Here is an 18794-nt window from a genome sequence, read left to right as displayed (position 1 = left end):
GCATTGACAGAGTGTGGTTGGAGTAACCAGGGGCCACCAGGGGCCCTCTTGACTGAAACGGACTGTCTGCGCCTTTTAAGTGACGGGGCGCTCAGTGTGTGTGTGTGTGTGTGTGTGTGTGTGTGTGTGTGTGTGTGTGTGTGTGTGTGTGTGTGTGTGTGTGTGTGTGTGTGTGTGTGTGTGTGTGTGTGTGTGTGTGTGTGTGTGTAACATGAGCCGGGATGAAACTGTGCGCTGGATCCGGCTGCCATGCAGTGCAGACGCTGTGCGCCAAAGAGAGAGAGAGGAGGTGCACGATGGATCCCGTCACGCTGCTGCTCTTCATGCTCTCCTGTTTGCCGCTTTGCTCGGCGGTCTACGACGGGCCCCTCCAGCCGGAGATCTCCAACGGCTCCTTCCATCACTTCTTTGTTCCGGACGGGGACTACGAGGAGAACGTTGACCCGGAGGAGTGCCAGATGCTCTTTAAGTTCTCGGACGTGTATCCATGTGGGGCCAACGAGGAGAGGGACTCCGTGGTGAGGGATGACTTCATCATCACTAAGCTGCAGGCGGAGGACGCGGCGCGACTGTTGGAGGGCATCGGCCGGACAGTGGAGCAGGACCTAGACGGAGAGGACAGCTACGGAAAGTTCCTCCGGAGGGAGATCTCCCAGATCGGCGAGGCTTTCACCAACGTGGACAAGTCCCTGCTGGAGCTGGAGGTGAAGTTTAAAGAGAGTCAAGAAAGTGAGCTGAGAGACGAGCAACAGTTGAACGGCTACGTCATGAAGCAAGTGAGTGACATCAGGGACGCGCTGAGGGAAACCACGGACATCTCCGTCGGACTTAAAGATAAACACGAGCTGCTGACTCTCATCATCCGCAGCCACGGCACCAGGCTAAGCCGCCTGAAGACTGAGTATCTTAATGTTGGCTCTTAGGAGGCTTTAGTAAGTGTGTGTGTGTGTGTGTGTGTGTGTGTGTGCGTGCGTGCGTGCGTGCGAGAGAGAGAGAGAAGCGACCCTCCAGTTCAATAAACAACTGGAAAGTTCATTGTGATTTTCTGAGTCTCTGACCTTGAGCTATAGCCCCCATGCCTTGGACATTAAAGGGAGCTCTAAGAATAACATCAACACATTCCTCTGAGTCAGGAGGGAAAAGGGAAATGTGAAGATAAATTATGTCTGCATGGGGCCCCCTGTGCCACATCGGCTCTCAGGAAGAGTTCTATTCAGGAGAGTGCAAACCCTCTGAGTGGATTGATCAGCCTTCTAAATCAATAAAAGAGCTGTATTTGTATCTGTATAACTTATGTTGTTTGTACAATTTTTGATAATATTCGTCAAATATCTTAATCGTCTCTTTAACTTTAACAAAAAGACAACATGTTTTTATTGCCTTTATCAATTAAATCAAGAATTTTGTTTGCCAATATCAAATTTTCTAAATGTTTTGTGCTTACTAATTTGCCCTGACACATAAAATGTTATAGTGGTGTATTGTGAAGAAACATTTCCACTCTTTAGAAGCTTGAGGTTTCTGTAAACCTTTGAAATCTGAACGTTTGATTTTTCAACAAACTGGCGCTCCTCCATCAAGTCTTTGCGCCACCGTGTTTGTTGTTGGCACTACGAGTGGCACACCCGTCAATTTGCCCTGGTTAATTAGCGTCTGAAGGCTGCCACTATAGCTCCCACACCCATCTGGAAGTCATCTACTACAGTATGAAATATGTTTGACTAAAGGCAGCCACTCTCCTCATTATCCACCCCTTCGTTCGTCTTGATCCATAAAATGTGTGGTCACTGGTTGATATAAAATGTATTTGTGAATACATTTTGAGTTGATGTCATGTGACTAAAAATAGACCACTTAATGATAAACAGTTCACTTCAATCGAACTAAAAGATATGTGTTAGTCCCTCAGCTGTTTTGACATATAACATCTTATTTCAGACTCAATGTTCATGGGAGGAAAGTTGTTTTCTATTTCTGAAAGACATTAACTTTACGAGCTGTTTTAATTTGCGGTACTGTGCCTTTAATATTTTGAATGCCTTAGGTCGTTATCTGCATATTTTCTAACTACCATTTAAAGCGCTCTTGTTCCAACCAAGTTCTGCAACGACCACAAAGTAACTGCCATAAGCTTGCCCACAGAGACAATGTCTCCGCATATGTTAGGAAGCCAGATGGGCTGCCATGGGCGCAACTGGGTGTGATTTCCTCTGTCTGGTTTTCCTCACAGTCCAGGTTCCCCTGAGGGACCCCTTCTTAAAATACAGCTCTCTGTATACCTCAGCAGAATCCTGGCCAACCCCGTCACAAACCCAGAGCTGCAGCAAGAGAGAAACCCTATATGTCTATATAGCTGGTAATTTTCAGGGGCACTGCTGAGGACTCACTATATTTGATTAAAAGATTTGGTTGAATTTTCCACTGTGTAAGTAAAAGTAGAGCAGGTCAGGAAACCTCTCATAAGCAAAGCCTCCCGTTTATTTTGGCTCCAATAATTAATTCCACCTATAGGAAATATTTTCCCTGGTGCTGCGTCAGAACAATATTTTTTCATCACAGGCATTTTCTTAAGGAAAACCAAAGAAAGGTCAGGAATGCAGACCAGAGATGACCTGAGAACATGCTGATCCCTCTCTGTGCTCAGCACAAAGCCTCAAAACCACATGCCTCCATGGTGGTGTAATTAGAGAGATTAGAGCTATTTGAACACTAAAACTATACTACGAGTCCTATTATTATCACTTCAATAAATACCCCATATAATACTACTACCACAACCACACGAAAAGTACATTCTTTCAGCTACATCTGCCACTATTCGTTTGTATGACGGAGTCTTTGTTTAATGAAAGAAAGATACTGGTCATTTCTCACATTTAACTCAAGGTCCAGCTACTATAGCTTTCTCTGGAGATTTTTAACAGTTTCTTGTTGAACACCTGAGAAAATTCCAACTGACCAAAGTTGTTCATCTGAAGAAGACTATGTCCTGTGGTTGAAAGTGCCACTGTATGTACCTCTAGAACCTTGTACAAACGTCCATGCTCAAGTGTAGAATAGAAAGAATTTGTATCTTAATAAACTCAAAGTACCGAAAGTAAAAATACTCATTATGCAAAATTTCTTTCCAAGTCATCATGCAGTACATTATATCAATAAACTGTATATGTATCTTTTGACAGACATTTTGTGTATGTACATTTGTATATCATACTGTATATCTTATGAACCTCTGATCATTTACTTTATACGTACATTTCAGGAGTAAAGATGTACTTCTTATTTCACTTCATATCTTAGTAGTCACTTTGCAGATTGAGGTTTTACATGCAAGATATTAGTTGAGCTCATAAACTGAAATGCACTGTCAGACTGTGAAACTAGCCAGAAGTATTTGGAGTAATTAGACTGCCTTGAATATTAAAATGACTCTTTTATGCTGTGGGCACGCACATATAGGACATGTAGGATTTTCAACTCATTGAAAATAAGGTGCAGATGTTTTATGTCACTGTGTGACTAGAGATTGTTCAGAGTAGTGCCAAAACATTGTGACACTCCTAAAGGAACCTTTCTTTGTATACAAATTTTAAAATCCAATAATACTTACATTGGTTAAATAAATCTAACAAGAATGTATTATTCCAGGGTCGTAGTAATAATATGTTTTAAGTTAAGCACAACTTCTTCCCACTCTGCAGTTTTTACTTGTAGTCATTCCAGAGCAGAAAGCCAGACTGCTTCTATCTCTGCACTGTGCTAACACATGACAATAATTGTTTCATTATATGGCAGTTCATCCTTGTATGCAGAAAGTGTAGTGCAGATCATCTTAGTATGGAGATACTTTCAGCTTTAGTAAGTTTCAGCGTTGACATACTCCAGAGGCGAATATGGTTTTAACCAACAACTGGGCTTTCATTCAAGGTTGCATCTGCACGTAATAATTCGATGATGAAAAAATACATAACTTGAGCAATACAACAGTTGAGATTTTTGCGGGCAAGTACATATATACACCTCACAGGGGCTGGTATAAACGGTGTAAATGGCGAAAAACATTCTAATAATAAATCCATCATAACTTGTTATAAAATGATGCTGTTGTCAGAATGAAGTTGCTCAGAGAGCTCTTTTCTTAATCAATCATTGTTGTGATTGAAGGGAGGTTGTATTTTACTGCATTGCATAGCACACAATTACTTCACCTTTTCTTACCCAATTTATTTGGATAGTTTTAATTTTTCTATGTTTTGTCACTAGGTTTTGGTCACTGACATTAGCACAATTAAGTGTTTGAAAGTGGTTAAATGAAACAGATTTATTGGAGAGCCATCAGAGATATTAACAGCTGAAATAATGCCGGAAGTGTTTGGACTTCAAAGCAGGACACTTTTCATTCTGACATACCAGTGGACTTGTGTCATCATGCGAAAGTAAAGACGACCAAAGGCACCCCGGTGGCCTCGGGTACAGTGCCTACAAGGCCAAGGCCAAGTCCTTGTCGCAGAAGCCCGGGTTTGACTCTAGCCTGGGCCTTTTGCTGCATGTTGTCCCTCCCTCTCTCCCCATTTCCAGTCTGCACTGTTCTATCAAATAAAAAAGGTAGAAACACCCCAAAATATATCTTTAAAAAAAGAAAAGAAAAGACGGTTACAGTTTTTCTTTGTTTCACAGGCAAAAGAAAAGTAGTTTTGCACGGCTGTTTTATTTTTCAAAAATATTTTGATGGGGGTAAGACCTCAAGAACAGCAAACATTTCCCGTAAACACAATTTGGTCTTAATATTCGTATTTTTCCTTGAATAAACACAAATGCATCTGCATACATACAATTCAAAAAGTACATGTACATACTGTATCTTTGTTTTGAATGGGTACATCATGATACACAGTTGCCCTTTGACGGTACACATCCATAGTTGGATCTTCAATACAGATTTTAAAGTTGTGCTATTGATTTTCCGTCAGGTTTTCTTTTTTCTTTTCTTTTTTTCTTCTCAAAGTAGCAGATTTTACAGGAAGAAAATGTGTATATCTATTCTCCTCTTGAAGAGCAAGCAATAACACTGAATAGTTCATTCATAACTAGGGACAGAGAAAAGCACCAGCGGAACCCAAATCGTCTTAAGTCAAATGGCTCCTCTTTTCTTTTCATTTTCCCCTTGAAGGAGAGCCAGTGTCCTGTGCTGTCTGTGTGCCAAAGCTGTGTGAAGGCTCTCTCTCTCTTTGCTCTGAGTCCCTGGGTGAAACTGTCTCTGGAACAGGGCTCCTCACTGTTTCAGGAGGAGACAGGTGTCTGTTAAGATGCCTGTCACACACAGCCGTTCTCTTGCCTGGGCTTGCGCACGACAGGGGTGTGTGGGGGGTAGAGGGACGGAGCGAGTGTGCACAGGAAACCAGCCAGCAACGTAAGGCCAAGTCCACCCCACGCACAAAACATGGACCAGCCGTAACCATGGCTGATGTCCTCGGGTATTCCAAACATGTAGCGAGGGTAGCGCGACAGTTCAAAGTTGATCCCGGCCACACATGTGCATAGGGAGATTATGCAGCATGTCCCTGTCACAGAGGAAGAAAAAAAACACAAGTCAGACACGATGGCAAGCCATTTTCTCCTCAGATTCATCATATCCCACACTCTCTCATTAGCAAAGAGCTTACTGCCCCTCTGTGGTGCTTTGGGGTAATGCTCTTTATGTAAAGAACATCTTACCTCCCATTAGGAAGAGAAGTCCAGCAACGTATTGCATCAGATCATGCTCCTTACAGCAGCCCATCACGCCTATGATCCAGCCAAACAGGATGATGGACACAGCCATGCCTATGAAGCTGGCAGTCATCCTCTGGAGGTCTAGAAAAGCACACAGTAGAAGAAGTGACGCTGTATGTTGGGGCTATGCCAAGTTTCCCTATACCTTAATTATTCAGCTTATGAAAATGCGTATTTTGGTGGGGGGACTCACGGAGCGCGTGCCACTCATCCTGCCTTATTGTCTTTGTCAAGTTGATTGGCATATTTCTGGGCAGCACTGATGATGTGTAGTAGTATTTTATTGGTTTGCAGCGCAAAACCAATCCTGTGGATGTAAACAACACAAAGAGGATGTCACATTAGCGCTGAGATGAGGAGGATATCATCATATCACTGCTGCCCCCCCCCCCCCCAAAACACACACACTCCCCCAAAAAAAAGCAACCCACCTCCCCCTCATCCACCCACACCATTGTAGAGTAGCTTATTGTACGCATCCCGAGGCTTCTGTTACTACAGCTTGCCCTTTTGTCCTGAAAAATAACACGGCTGCACGTCGATTGCATTGTAACTGTACTCCATGTTGTAGGTACTGCGTTTAGGCCTTGAGGGGTCTGTGCGCAGCAGCATCAGCACCTTGGATAGCGCATACGCTCGCAAAGTATTTACAGATGGCGCCTCGCACACAACAACACAAATGTCTACAACACACACACACAAAAGAACAAAATGTGACACCCCCCCACCCTCCAAAACCATACCTTTAAAGATCAAATCCTCGGTCTCCAAGTCAAATCCCTCCCGGTGGCACTTTTTCCACAGCCCGGTGATGGTGGAGTTGTACTGCCGACTGCAGAGGGACTCCATGGCCGGGGCAGGAGGCAAGAAGTGCCGCTTAGCCCGCAGCAGCGTCTCGCCGCTGACACTGGAGCCCCTTCTCTCCACATTTTTTTCCCTTGGCAACATGCGAAGCGGGAGGTTATTGTTGGAGATGTAAATGTAGCCGGGGTCGTTCCTTTTGTTGGAATAATTCTTGCAGCGTTCCCGGTGCCTCCTCGCATCCGTCTCGTACCAGTTGTCAGTGCTGATCGCTATTGTTATCAGTCCCAACGCACAAAACGACAAAAAGAGACCCGCCACGGTTAAAGTCCTCATAGCAGCCATGTTCCATGCGTCTATCTTGCCTCGGTACCGTGATAATATTCCACGGGACAGCGGGACTCCGCTCCCGGACGCGGCTGTCAGTATCAGGCTATTTGAAGAGGGGAGGGAATTCAGTAATGCATGGAAATTTGAAATGCAGGTAAATCCCCAAAGCCATCGTCTCTTAGATGTGTCAACCGCCGCCGAAAATGGCCAAAATCCTAAACGGAGGATAAATACAATTGGGCCTCCATGAGCTATTTTGGTTGTCTCCTCTATGCCTCTGAACTCAGTCTATAGCCTATATACTGGTCAGTCCAACATTTCTTTCCAGCAGATGGAGACAGAGTAAATATTGGAAAACACAACAAAGCCCCAGGCCTGGGCCCACAGCAGCTCATGATGGGGAAGGATGGCCAAAGTTTGAGAAAGTCACACCAAAGGAAGTGCCCTCCTTCAGTTTTCTATATAATCTTCTCTATCACATCGGTTGCTGATGTCTAAGAAGTGTTCAGTTTTGAAATACAGGCCATATTAAATCCACCAGAGGAGGGCCTCTTTTTGTCTGTCTGCTGTTCAGGAAACGGTTTCATCACATCGAACACATTACTGGTAACTTTCCATCCGCATGGGGCCAAAGATGTCAAACACTGTGACACCGGTTAGAATTTCAAAAGAGGTCATGAAAATGTAAACATTTAAAAATAATATCAAAAAGTGGTTGTTTAGCCACAGTCAAACAGCATCTTATAATTTAAATATTAGTCTTTATCCAGATGGATTTAATGCATCTGGGGTTTATTTAGCACTTTTTTAAGAATTACATAAACACAAACAAGTTAGAGTGGCGAAGGACATGTTTTCACAGGTTTCTATCTCTTGGTCAATACTTCCTCAATTGAAACCATGATGCCAAACTAAAAGAGGAACAAGCCTGATTCCAAACTTCGCTTTTGGTTTCAGCTCCCGTGTTTGGTAAATTCCTCCATGAATAAATTGGTTTCTAATAATCTGTTGTATGTGTGACAGTAAGACAACATCATATTATCCTGCACAGGAAGTTTTTTTCCCACTAACTTTATTTGAAGGCTTTAATAAATCATGTCAGTATATTCTAGTCTTGTCTCTTGTTAGGGATAGGCGTAGGATTTAATGTTGCTCTAAGGTAACACAGCGAAAGAATTGAAAAGGGGGGAAGTTAAAGCATGCAGGGGCACACCATTAACTACAAATGTGTGATCACAAGTAAAGCATATCTTGAAAGTGTCACTTTTGGCACTAATAGCTAGATGTTTCATCCATTGCTTGTAAGTGAGTGGATACTAATTCAAATACATATTTTTCATTTGGTTTATGCAACAAATCTCAAACAACACAGAACCTGCTGCTATTACACAAAGATGCCTTTAATAATACCCTTTAAAAAAAGAGGAATCAATATGGATTATTGTATGATTATAAATATGCAGGAAATGCATGCAAATAGGATTGGCTCATACTATACATGACACTCGGCCATCAGGAACTAGCTGATCATATAAATGTAACAATTGGACGGCAAAAGACTGTGTAGGGGTCCAGCTTATTTCTCACTTTCAGTTCCCGTTTGTCTGGTGAAGTAAGCGCTCAGCGACACTGCGCGTTTCTCATTGAAGCAATAAGATAAAAGTCAACATTCATCACAAGCCTCAAGGACCAAGAATCTCATGCTGCCTCGTTTACATGATGGACAGCTATGTCATATCATCTGTAAGTTCTGCTGCTTTATTGTTTCATATTTGACCTTTTACACAACTAGTCTCTGATCATAATTTTGTGACACTTCAGAGGACATTTTTACTGTTTGGACGATGTGTTTCTGTAGTTGTTTTCTTTGAAAACATTTTGTGACCAAGGTGGGACTTGGAATTTCATTAACTAATTAACATGTATATCAGAGAGAAATTACAAAAAAGTTAAATCCATCATAGTATTTCTACTGCAGCAACTAAGTCTCACAGGTTTACTTTCTCTGTGTCAAAATCTAATTCTCTCCAAAGGCCTCAGCGGAAATCCTTCCGAATGAACCAGTAGAGTATCGACCACCTGCAGAGCTGTACCCCTTCCTCACCAACGTGGGAGAGATTTATGAAGGTAAGGAGACTGGATTTCAACGTTATAACGGGCATGAATCACATAACCACACTAGGTGCCTCCCCTTCTGCCACTTTCCAGACCATAGATGGACTTTTCACACTGAGCGTGTCCAGCCGGCGGACTTTGAAAACTCACCGGTGAATCACCTCACAGAGCTTCAGGCTGTGTCTCCCCAGCAGCTGATACAGCCCTACCGCTACAGCAGCGAGTCTCTGGCCCTTCCCCTGGACCCAGCGCTCATACCGCTCTCTGTGTCACCACAAGTAAGCTAATGCTCAGAAAGTAACAATGGCAACGGTGTAAAGTCGACCCAATCACTGCTGTAGTGTTCATATAGTGACTTGATTTTGGAATGAAAGGAAATGCTCAGTTTGAATATGGACCTCGTCCAAAACCAAAAACGCTCCTTAGATTTAGTACAAGGTTAGTTTTGAATGTAGTCTTTTTTTTAGCATGCAGCAGAGATGTTTTGTACTGATGGAACTATCATTTAATTGTGTGACGTAAGTCATTTTGCTCACTCATTTCCCCTGAATGAAGACTTAGTCTATTTATTTGAGTAAAACAGGGGCTAAAGCATAAACAAGATTATCTTCTGGTAAAGTTTGACACTAATTTAACACAATTTAAGTGAAAATGGCAGCAATTTCAATGAGGGCTGCCACAAATTGTTATTATTAGGCTACATATGGAAAATGTCGTAATTTTGCAAAACCCAAGTTTATTCAAACAGCTCAGTTTATCAAACCAATCATCTCATTATTACTATATCATAGAAGAACAAACAAATAATCAAACATTCAAAATTAAAAAGCTGGAACCAGGGATTGTAGACTGGACTGGAACTTTTTTTTGTAGGCATTTTGGCTTAAGATATGACAAAACATTGCTACCGATAAGTATTCGGTCAATCAACCAATCAATTAATCAGCTAATTGAAAACATTTCAGCTCTCAATATCAATGAGTTTGTAGATAAACATGCTCTGGCATGGAATATTAGGTCAACCAGAGAGGATTTCCTGAGTAAATCAATTGCTGCAATCATAATAAAAACAAATTATGCAGTTTTTATATTCTGGATTCAGTTTATTTTAAAGATGGCGTAATCGTTCCAGGAGAACGCTTATTGTCAAAATCACTGGGCTCGTGCTAGCTACGGTGGGCCCCCTTTGTTTACATATCAGTAAGAGCCTAGGTTGGTATTAACCATTAACACCAGATTCATTTTTCAGCGAACACATGTATGGACAGGTAGCCGATCGTAAGGAGATACAGTATTCACTATTTTTTGACCAAAAGTGATTTTGACAAAAGCGGTTCTCCAGAATCACTGAACATCTTTATTGTAAAAAGAAAAGAAAATTCGATCTCCACAAATACACAGCTTAATGTGAACAAAATCAGGAATATTTTCACTGAAATGTCATGCTCACCACATGGACTTGCTGAGCATTGAAATCTATTTTGGCAGAGTCACTTCCTCTTTTAGTAAAATGACAGTGTCTAAACGAAAATGTCGGACAGTGAAAAATTGCAAAACAAAGAAATTACAGCTTTATCTACATTTGTGTAACCTTTAACTATTTTTTTTGTTTTTGTTTTTCTCTCCTAAAGATCCCATATTACACACAGTCCCTGTGCTACCAGTACCAACCCCCTGCCTCGCCTGGCCATTACTATTCAGAGGAGGAACAGAGAGGAATCAGTCCCCCACTTGAGGTATCAGAGGGGGAGGATGGATTTGAAGACCACAACCACTCCTTCAGGAAAGACACTAGTGAGTCCAATGCTAATTTTCTACCGACATCAAATCCTAACGTGTCAAAGGTACATGAAAGCCTGGGAAAAACTGCAGATCAAATTGTTTGAACAGTATCATTTTTCCCCCAATAGCCAATAAGAAGAAAATCCGCTTGTACCAGTTCCTCCTTGACTTGCTAAGAAACGGTGACATGAGTGACAGTATTTGGTGGGTGGACCAGGACAAGGGCATCTTCCAGTTCTCCACAAAAAACAAGGAAGCTTTGGCAAGCCACTGGGGTCTTCAAAAAGGAAACCGCAAAAAAATGACCTACCAAAAAATGGCCCGTGCTCTGAGGAACTATGGTAAAACTGGGGAGATTAAAAAAGTAAAAAAGAAGCTGACCTACCAGTTCAGTGAGGAAGTGCTGAGGAACCTCTACTTACGTCAGTATGCTCACTGATGAGGGAACAAAGGCTGTCTTTCATAACGCTGAAATCACTAAACTAACCAAGGCTGTTTTCCTTTGTTATACCGTTTTGCAATTTACTTAATTTTTCTACCAAGTGTTCCCACCTATTTATTTTTAATGCCATTGTAATTGTAAATTTGATATTTGCTTCTATATAAACCGCTTCAATTCACACTCAATTTAAGTTTATGTGATTTGTCTGTGTACAACAATTTAAATTGGTGTCATTTGTGTTATGAACGTGTGTAAATAACACTATTATTTAGTAAAATTACTCTCTAAATCCGTCTTTAGACAAGCACAACATCTCTTGCCCACTGATTGGGGTTCCATCTAAATGTGAGGTGTTTTTGTGTCCATATTTCATAGCATACTGTAGGCTACCCTTTTTCTAATTCAATACAGTAAAATGTCAGGCAGAGCTGGGAAACATATGGCTACAAATAAATATCTTGTTGTTTTTCTGCCGAGTTAAAACTGGAACAACAGACAGACATTAGGGCCTACATAAAACCAAGAAAGAGAAAGAAGCAGAGATGCATGTTGAGGGATTTCAACACACAGCCAAGAGCTGCATACTACTACTAATAATAATAACAACAACAACAACAACAACAACAATAACAACAACAACAACAATTATAATAATAATAATAATAATAATAATAATAATAATAATAATAATAATAATAATAATAATAATAATAATAATAATAATAATAATAATAATAATAATAATAATAATAATAATAATAGAAAATTAAACTCACCACTTGAAACAATTGATGCTTAGATACTTAACATGCAGTTCAAGAGTGAGTCTGTATCTATTCAGTAACTGCAAGGGCCTTTCCAGAAAACCTGGACAAAAGATCACATTGGCCTAAAGGTAGGCTATAAAAGTCAAGCATGCCATTCACACGGAGGGAAAAGAGAAATAATCTGATCATGACTTTGACATTTAAACTATAGGCCTACCAGAACAAATTAGGCCTTCTGGTATAGCCTATATGATCAAATAACTAAGATATCTATGTAGCCTATTTAAAGAACATTCACGCCTGTCTAGCAAGTTACTACCTTATTTTGAAACAGTTGATCCGTTTGTTTTCCAGCTAGATGAAGCTCATCCTGGATTTTGTCATCGGCCATCTATATATTCATATTCACTAGGCCTAGTTTTTGAAAAATGAACAACTTATTCAATTCAATTACAAACAAAGGTGACGTAGGCCAATAAAAGGCTTTTCTATGTATGTGATGGCTCTCTTACATTAAGTATAAATACTTTTACATAAGAAAATATCAGCGAATTATCATATTATTAGAATTTGCCTAACGGGTGTACCGCGTCATACAGCCACGCCCCCCGGAACGGCTTCCTCTGACGTCAGGCAAATCAGCCAATCAGATCCCAGATGTTGTTTTGTACAAATTTCAAACGGCGTCGCCTCTCAAACGGACGGGTGCTCTTCAGACGCGGTGCCACCAATGTTAATTAGTTTTTTTTTATGTGGAAAGGAAGTTTCTTTCTAATACATTTTAAGTGACCGAGGTGGCGACATGAGAGTGAGGTCAGTACATGTTTTTGTATTTATTTGAGTCTTAATTGTTTACGATAACAAATAATATATTCATTTAGCAAACGTACTTCCTGTTTAACGTTAGCCTGGCAATTGTAAAAAGGTAGCGTTCCTTTCTTTTCTCGGCTGGTGTCCGTCTGTGCTGCAATGAGAGAGATGTTGAATGGTAATTACGTTTTCTGATAACCCCGAGTTACTCCCGCTGCATGGGCTGGTTTTATTCAATGTTTCAAATAATGCTACAATTCGGCGTCTGCTAGCTAGCTCTCGTTAGCTATGTGCTAGTTGCTATAGTTTGCTTGCTACCTTATTTTGAATTACTCACACTAACTAAATACTGCACTTGTAACCGTGTAAAAGTTCCTGTAGATCCTATATAGGTCTTAAGAGGCATTGCATTTATTAATGTAAAAAATAAGGGTTTAATTGTAATTGGTATTAATATAGGCCTAACTTAAATCGAACATTGAAAAGAAATGTCAATACTTGGACGATATTTTCCAAATAATTGCTATCTGCTTTTGCCAATCCACTGTTTGATCCGATATGGTCACTTTAGGACATCGGGGCCTTTTGAGTAATTTAGCTGACTTATTATTATTATTATTGGCTATTCAGTTGTGGATTTTACTTAACGGGAAAAGAATAACGTACCAAATTAAAAAGAAAAACACATTTTAGTAAAGTACACATTTTTTCACTGGACATAATTGCCCTCACTTAAAGTTATTGGTGTCGTTTTTCTCAGTTTTTGTTCCAAAATTGTACCTAATTTTCATTCGGTTTGCCATTTAATAAAGTCCCATATCTAACTTGCCTTAGAAACTCAGGAAATACTGACCCACTTGAACCACTTCTTCTAGTGAAGTCCATGCAGCAGAGTCTGTTGCCTACTTCAACAGAGCCCTGATCAGGCTGCAGGATATTTGGGAAGAAATTGGGATTCCAGAGAAGCAGCGCCTAGAGAGAACCGAGGATGTTAACAAGCACATTAAAGTGAGTCCTGCATCTTTTACCATTAATTAAAATACTTTGTAAACCTAACAAACTGATTATTATTTTTTATATTTTTTTGTCCTTTAGGGTTTGCTTGACCTAATGATTGAGGAAGAAACAGCACTCAGGAATAAATTAATGAAACACATACAGTCCTTTCGCAAGGAACTTGAACAATTGTGCAGTGAACTTCAGCTGCCCCCCTTTGAGGTACAGTATAATTACGATGTTTTTCTTAAACCCTATGTGGGGAAATCGGTAAGTTGTTTTGACAATTTGTTATGGATTTCTAGGAGGAGGAAGGCTGCACCATGTTGCAGATGGAGAAGAATAGCCGCACGCGTGTGGAGGCATTGAATATGCACAAGATGCAAAGAATTGAAGAGCTCAAGAGCCTCATTGGCAAAGACAACGAGCTGTGTGATATTATGTGCACTACCCACTTTTGCATTGATCAAGAATCCATCCCATCACTGAAGCAACTAGAGACTTATCGTGCTTACCTGGAGGATCTGACCAAAGAGAAGGTTTTACCCACTTTAGTTTTTTTTTTCCTCACATGCTTACTTGCTTTGTCTTATTAGAATTGTAACCCGTCTCATCTTTTCAGGAGCGTCGTCATGATGAATTTGTGAGCATCAAAAAAGAGATCGTCGTGTGCATGGAGGATTTGGAGCGACATCCAGAAACCAGTTTCGAGACGGATGTGATGTCTGAGGACGAGGAGGCATTTTGTCTTTCAAATGACAACATTTCTGCTCTTAAACTACTACTGAATCAGGTGACTCTATGATATTGCATCTACATGTTTGTTAAATCAGATACTGTGATTCAACAGTCTACAATATTATGAAGTATATCTTCTAATGGATGTATGATTGCTTGTTATGCCTCCTTCCAGTTACAAGATCGCAAAGTTGAGAATGAGCTCTGTTGCTCAGCTTTCCGCACTAAGATCCAGGAGCTGTGGGAAAGACTTCGGATTCCCCAAGAGGATCGGGAGGCCATCTCTGAGCACATGGTCAATTCAAAGAAGAGAAACATGGAAGCAGTAAGTAATCCACCTCATCTAGTCATTTCCATTCATTAAGTGTTTTCAGGCATTGCAGTTGGTGTTTTTCTTTCACCAATAACCTCTAACACCTCCGTAACAAGTCTTAATAATGTGCATTCTGTTTCTCCAGCTCCAGACTGAGGTCCAGCGTCTAGAGTTGCTGAAACTGCAAAGCATGAGAAGTGTCATTGAGTCCATCAGAGCAGAGATCGCCCTTTTCTGGGAGAAATGCTTCTACAGCCAAGAACAGCAGCAAGCTTTTTTTCCATATCATGCTGGTGAATATCTCTTGTAAAATTACAAAGCTCTTGCTCTGAAAAAAATTGGTTGGTCATCACAAAGGGAGTGCGGGTCTCAGTGCGTGTTTTCTTGCCACAGATGATTTCACTGAAGAGCTTCTCAACCTGCACGAGGCTGAGGTCAGCACCCTGAAGAAGTTTTACGAGGACCACAAAGAACTCTTTGGGGCAGTCACAAAATGGCAGGAGAACTGGACCTTGTATTTGGAACTTGATGTAAGTACTTGTGTATGTTGGTGAGGAAGCATTTAAAGCAAATTTCTCCTGGTGTGTATGGTAACATGTAGATGTGTGCATTTTCCATATCAGAAAAAGGCTAATGACCCTGCAAGGTTCGCAAACAGAGGTGGGAACCTTCTGAAAGAAGAAAAGCAGAGAAGTGACCTGCAGAAAAGTTTGCCCAGGGTGAGGAAATGTCTGACATGTTCTGTCTACTCAATAAAACATAACATAATTGCTGTTTAATGAGTTTTCAGCATGTAATAGAAGGTGTTAATTGGGCTTTAAAGAAAATTGTGTCTAATTACATTATTTGGCAACAAAACACATGTGCTCATGTGAACCATATGTGTGTTTGGAAACAGCTGAGAGTGTTTTTTGCGCATTACCAGGTTTGGCCAACAGATGGCAATATTAAAGCGTTAAAAATAGCTCAGTCTGAATTTTTTGCACAATCAATTGGTGTGTACCAGATTTTGACATAGAAAGGGCATTTTAAAAACTGGACTGTTAAGTAATGTAGACAGAAAGTCCACTGTCAATGCTAACCCTGATATTATGGCAACAAGCTGAAATAGTTTTTTCCTGTTTGTTCCAGCTGGAAAAGAGTCTGAAGGCCCAAATAGATGCTTGGGAGCAAGAGCAGGGCATGGAATTCCAAGTCAATTCGCAGAAATTTCTTGAGTATGTGCAGGAGCAGTGGAATAACCACCATGCTGAAAAGGAGAGAGAGAAACTGGAAAGGGTATTATTAATTTCTTAAAAATAAAAAAACAAGTCTTTATATCCCCTGTTGCAAACTTATTTATACAACCCCCCCCTTTTTTATTGTTTGAAATAGCAACTGAAGAAAACTAAACAGACTCAGGAGGAAATGTTATATGGAACTTCAATGAAAACACCACAGAAGAGGCGGATAGCAGGGACCCCCACACCTAGTAAAGTAAAAAGGGTAAGATGGCACAAAAGTTTTATGTGGTTTATTATGAAACTGTTGCATGTGCCTGTACCTGTGTGAATAGTCAAAGGTTCAACCACACTTTTCCCTCTCTTCACATAGCTCAATGGCACCACGACACTCTCCACTCCAACCAGCTTCCTTAGTTTAGGCCTCGGGGGAACCATGTGCCAGTCCACCATCGGAAAACCACCTCTGTCTGCCAGCAAGGTATGCACACTGTCTACCACCATCGATATGTTATCACGGCATTTCATATCATAAGCTCTGTATCTTACTATTGTTCTCCCTCATTCATTATGGTAAGGAAGTATTCTCTCCATCAAATGAATGACTTGTGAGGACAGTGAAACACTCTTTATTAAATAACTTGATAAAATACGTAGATTTAGCTATATTCTCCCTACGATGCTGGTCAACAAATAAGAATACCGTCCCAAATGTGGTGCTTACCATGACCATGATAGACATGTAAAAAAGATGGGCAATTTAACCTAAGTGGAGATGCTCTTAAAGTAATCAGTGATACAAATGCATACGTGACCACCAAAGGCACTTCCTGTTTTTTTTTTTTTTTTTTTTTCAGTATCTACAGTATTTGATTCTAAAATGACAGTGTAAAACATATCAAGTGCAACATAATGTGGTAAATAATCAAGTCCCAACAAGCAAACGGGAGCGTTTAAGTGATCTTATAAAATGAACTTTTAGGTCACCTGCTCCCCTTGACTACCAGTGATTGAGCTAAGCTAACCTGGATGGGCAGCCTTTGCCCATTGCTATATAAAAAAAAAAGTCACAGAGTTACAGGAACGGTTTCTGTCGCATTTTCTTTTTTTTTGAGCCGGAGAGTGACGCAGAAAGCTAAAGATTCAAAATGTTGAACAATTTACGTAATGACTCAATTGTGCCAGGCAGTTTGTGGACAGAAGTGTATCTGTGTCATGCAAAAATAAGAACCAATCTGCTGGCCTTCTGATACTGAACAGTGAGAATTAAGGATTTGAATATTCTACCAAAAGCTGTATGGTGATGCTTGAATGTGGCAGCTTCTCCAGTGTGTGAATGGGTGATGCTAGAGTGTGTTTTCATTGTAATATGCAAAAGTTTGTTGACTCCCTTCTCCCCCCCCCACTCTTTCTGGTCCTATAGTCTGAAATAAAGTCAAATAAAAGAGGTGGCAAAAACAAATTGTCATTCCAGTTGGTCTTGTTGTAGGGTTTTGGCCTGCGAACCCCTGGATATGGAAAGACTCCCCGTGCAGTAGACCAAAACAAGGAAAACATCGCTCATCCCAATAGAAATACTCCAAGTGGCACACCAAGGTCTCAGGATACTCAAGATCAAACCTTCACTTTTAACTCTATTGCTGGCTCCTATTCGGAATTTGCGGTAAATGCAGTTGCATGTCTGTTAAGTAGTCCCTAAATACAAGTAATCCCCAGAATTTACTATTTTGTTATTTGAAGAAAATCTTTTCTTTTTTTGCTTAATATTCTTTTTGTGATGTGCAGACATTTTCTAATATTTTAATATAAGGCAGAAGATCAGCCACCTGTAAAATTACAATAAAAAAATTTAGCCATACCTTTTTGGTATTTTTGTTGGCTATACAGAAACAATTGTGTAATTAGCATGTTAACTTTCCCCCTCAAACCCTCATAGTGAATGTATCCATTCAAATTGTATAGGTCGGTGACAATTATTTTCTATATAATCATTTCACTTTGAACCTGTTTTTATACAAACGGTTAATTTTGACCTTTCTTTACAGCGGGATCTGTCGACAGCTGCTAAATCAGCTGTGAAGTCAGGATTGCTGAACTCCACTGTCGGGCATCATTGAAAAGAAAAAGCAGCTGCTTAATCATCACGAGTCTACCAACTCTGTGGTAGTTTGGTGTAGTTTTCATATAGTGGACATGAGGGAACCTTACCGTGAGCTTCTTACAAAAAAATGTAAATATTTGAATGTGTGAACATTTAGAGTCAAATCAATCCTGTTTTTGTAAGATTTTTTTTGAGTGACTGCTGGAGCAGTTTTCTCTGCTTTCTATCTATTTTGAGCGGGAACCAAATTGTGGCTTTTGTTTTATATTTTGCTATTAGGGGTACAGCACTATATGGTATTTTAGCAGTTAGCCAGTGCACAATTAATGTTCTCCCTCCAGCTGGAGTGACAGCTTAATTTGCTTCAGAAGCTCAATATGTGTAGTGCTTTTTTAAATCAAGCTGTAAATAAATGCTTAAAAATAAACGTGCCATCATTATTCAGCGCATCTATTTTCTTGTCACTTTTTATTTTACTTGAATGTTTTTGTATACATGAGTTTCACAGCTGAGCCCAAGCCAAAATACAGTTACATTTTCACCATATACTGTATTAGTACATTTTACTTATTGTAGATCTGAAAATAAGCCATGCGTAGAAATGGGA

The 18794-nt window shown here is 40.3% G+C and overlaps 4 protein-coding genes across 7 annotated transcripts; 3 read left to right on the top strand and 1 right to left on the bottom strand.

Moving 5' to 3' along the window:
• The first annotated feature begins 269 nt into the window (after nt 1-269).
• On the top strand, nt 270-3177 carry fibina (fin bud initiation factor a). The gene has a single exon (XM_080028583.1). It carries the CDS (start codon nt 297-299, stop codon nt 921-923), a length of 627 nt encoding a protein of 208 aa, XP_079884709.1. The 5' UTR covers nt 270-296; the 3' UTR covers nt 924-3177.
• Nucleotides 3178-5313: 2136 nt separating this feature from the next.
• tmem276a (transmembrane protein 276a) lies at nt 5314-6918 on the bottom strand (the record flags this gene model as incomplete). The annotated part of the gene is made up of 4 exons (XM_080027181.1): nt 5314-5561; nt 5716-5853; nt 5966-6079; nt 6516-6918. 4 exons carry the CDS (start codon nt 6916-6918, stop codon nt 5314-5316), a joined length of 903 nt encoding a protein of 300 aa, XP_079883307.1.
• A 1597-nt stretch (nt 6919-8515) lies between these two features.
• On the top strand, nt 8516-11416 carry spi1a (Spi-1 proto-oncogene a). The gene is made up of 5 exons (XM_080027621.1): nt 8516-8646; nt 8937-9030; nt 9112-9296; nt 10650-10812; nt 10929-11416. The coding sequence occupies exons 1-5, from the start codon at nt 8620-8622 to the stop codon at nt 11237-11239; spliced, it is 780 nt and encodes a 259-aa protein (XP_079883747.1). The 5' UTR covers nt 8516-8619; the 3' UTR covers nt 11240-11416.
• Nucleotides 11417-12693: 1277 nt separating this feature from the next.
• LOC307250966 (protein regulator of cytokinesis 1-like) lies at nt 12694-18636 on the top strand. Of its 4 annotated transcripts, XM_080028248.1 has the most exons (15): nt 12694-12822; nt 13695-13827; nt 13915-14037; nt 14121-14354; nt 14438-14608; nt 14729-14878; nt 15012-15159; nt 15260-15396; nt 15490-15585; nt 15998-16144; nt 16241-16351; nt 16460-16567; nt 17576-17749; nt 18023-18048; nt 18132-18196. In XM_080028248.1, the coding sequence occupies exons 1-14, from the start codon at nt 12812-12814 to the stop codon at nt 18023-18025; spliced, it is 1746 nt and encodes a 581-aa protein (XP_079884374.1). In that variant the 5' UTR covers nt 12694-12811; the 3' UTR covers nt 18026-18048; nt 18132-18196. The 4 variants fall into 4 exon arrangements, with proteins under 4 accessions (XP_079884374.1, XP_079884375.1, XP_079884372.1 ...); XM_080028249.1 differs by lacking the exon at nt 18023-18048 and having other exon boundaries at nt 17576-17682; nt 18132-18636; XM_080028246.1 differs by lacking the exon at nt 18023-18048 and having other exon boundaries at nt 18132-18636.
• The last annotated feature ends 158 nt before the right edge of the window (nt 18637-18794 follow it).

Source organism: Ammodytes marinus (assembly GCF_949987685.1).
Source record: "Ammodytes marinus genome assembly, chromosome: 5".
Taxonomy (NCBI): Eukaryota; Metazoa; Chordata; class Actinopteri; order Uranoscopiformes; family Ammodytidae; genus Ammodytes; species Ammodytes marinus.
Note: the sequence above shows the minus strand (reverse complement) of the source record. Positions and strands in the feature narration are given on the sequence as shown.

What these genes read in the sequence shown, in the direction of transcription:
- spi1a (XM_080027621.1), top strand. Translation starts at nt 8,620, where the DNA reads ATGATGGACAGCTATGTCATATCATCT. An exon ending in ACAGCTATGTCATATCATCT is followed by an intron (nt 8,647 to 8,936) that starts GTAAGTTCTGCT and finishes TTCTCTCCAAAG; the next exon opens with GCCTCAGCGGAAATCCTTCC. An exon ending in CTCCTTCAGGAAAGACACTA is followed by an intron (nt 10,813 to 10,928) that starts GTGAGTCCAATG and finishes TTCCCCCAATAG; the next exon opens with CCAATAAGAAGAAAATCCGC.
- LOC307250966 (XM_080028246.1), top strand. An exon ending in CACCTCTGTCTGCCAGCAAG is followed by an intron (nt 16,568 to 17,575) that starts GTATGCACACTG and finishes GTCTTGTTGTAG; the next exon opens with GGTTTTGGCCTGCGAACCCC. An exon ending in GCTCCTATTCGGAATTTGCG is followed by an intron (nt 17,750 to 18,131) that starts GTAAATGCAGTT and finishes CTTTCTTTACAG; the next exon opens with CGGGATCTGTCGACAGCTGC.
- fibina (XM_080028583.1), top strand. Translation starts at nt 297, where the DNA reads ATGGATCCCGTCACGCTGCTGCTCTTCATGCTCTCCTGTTTGCCGCTT.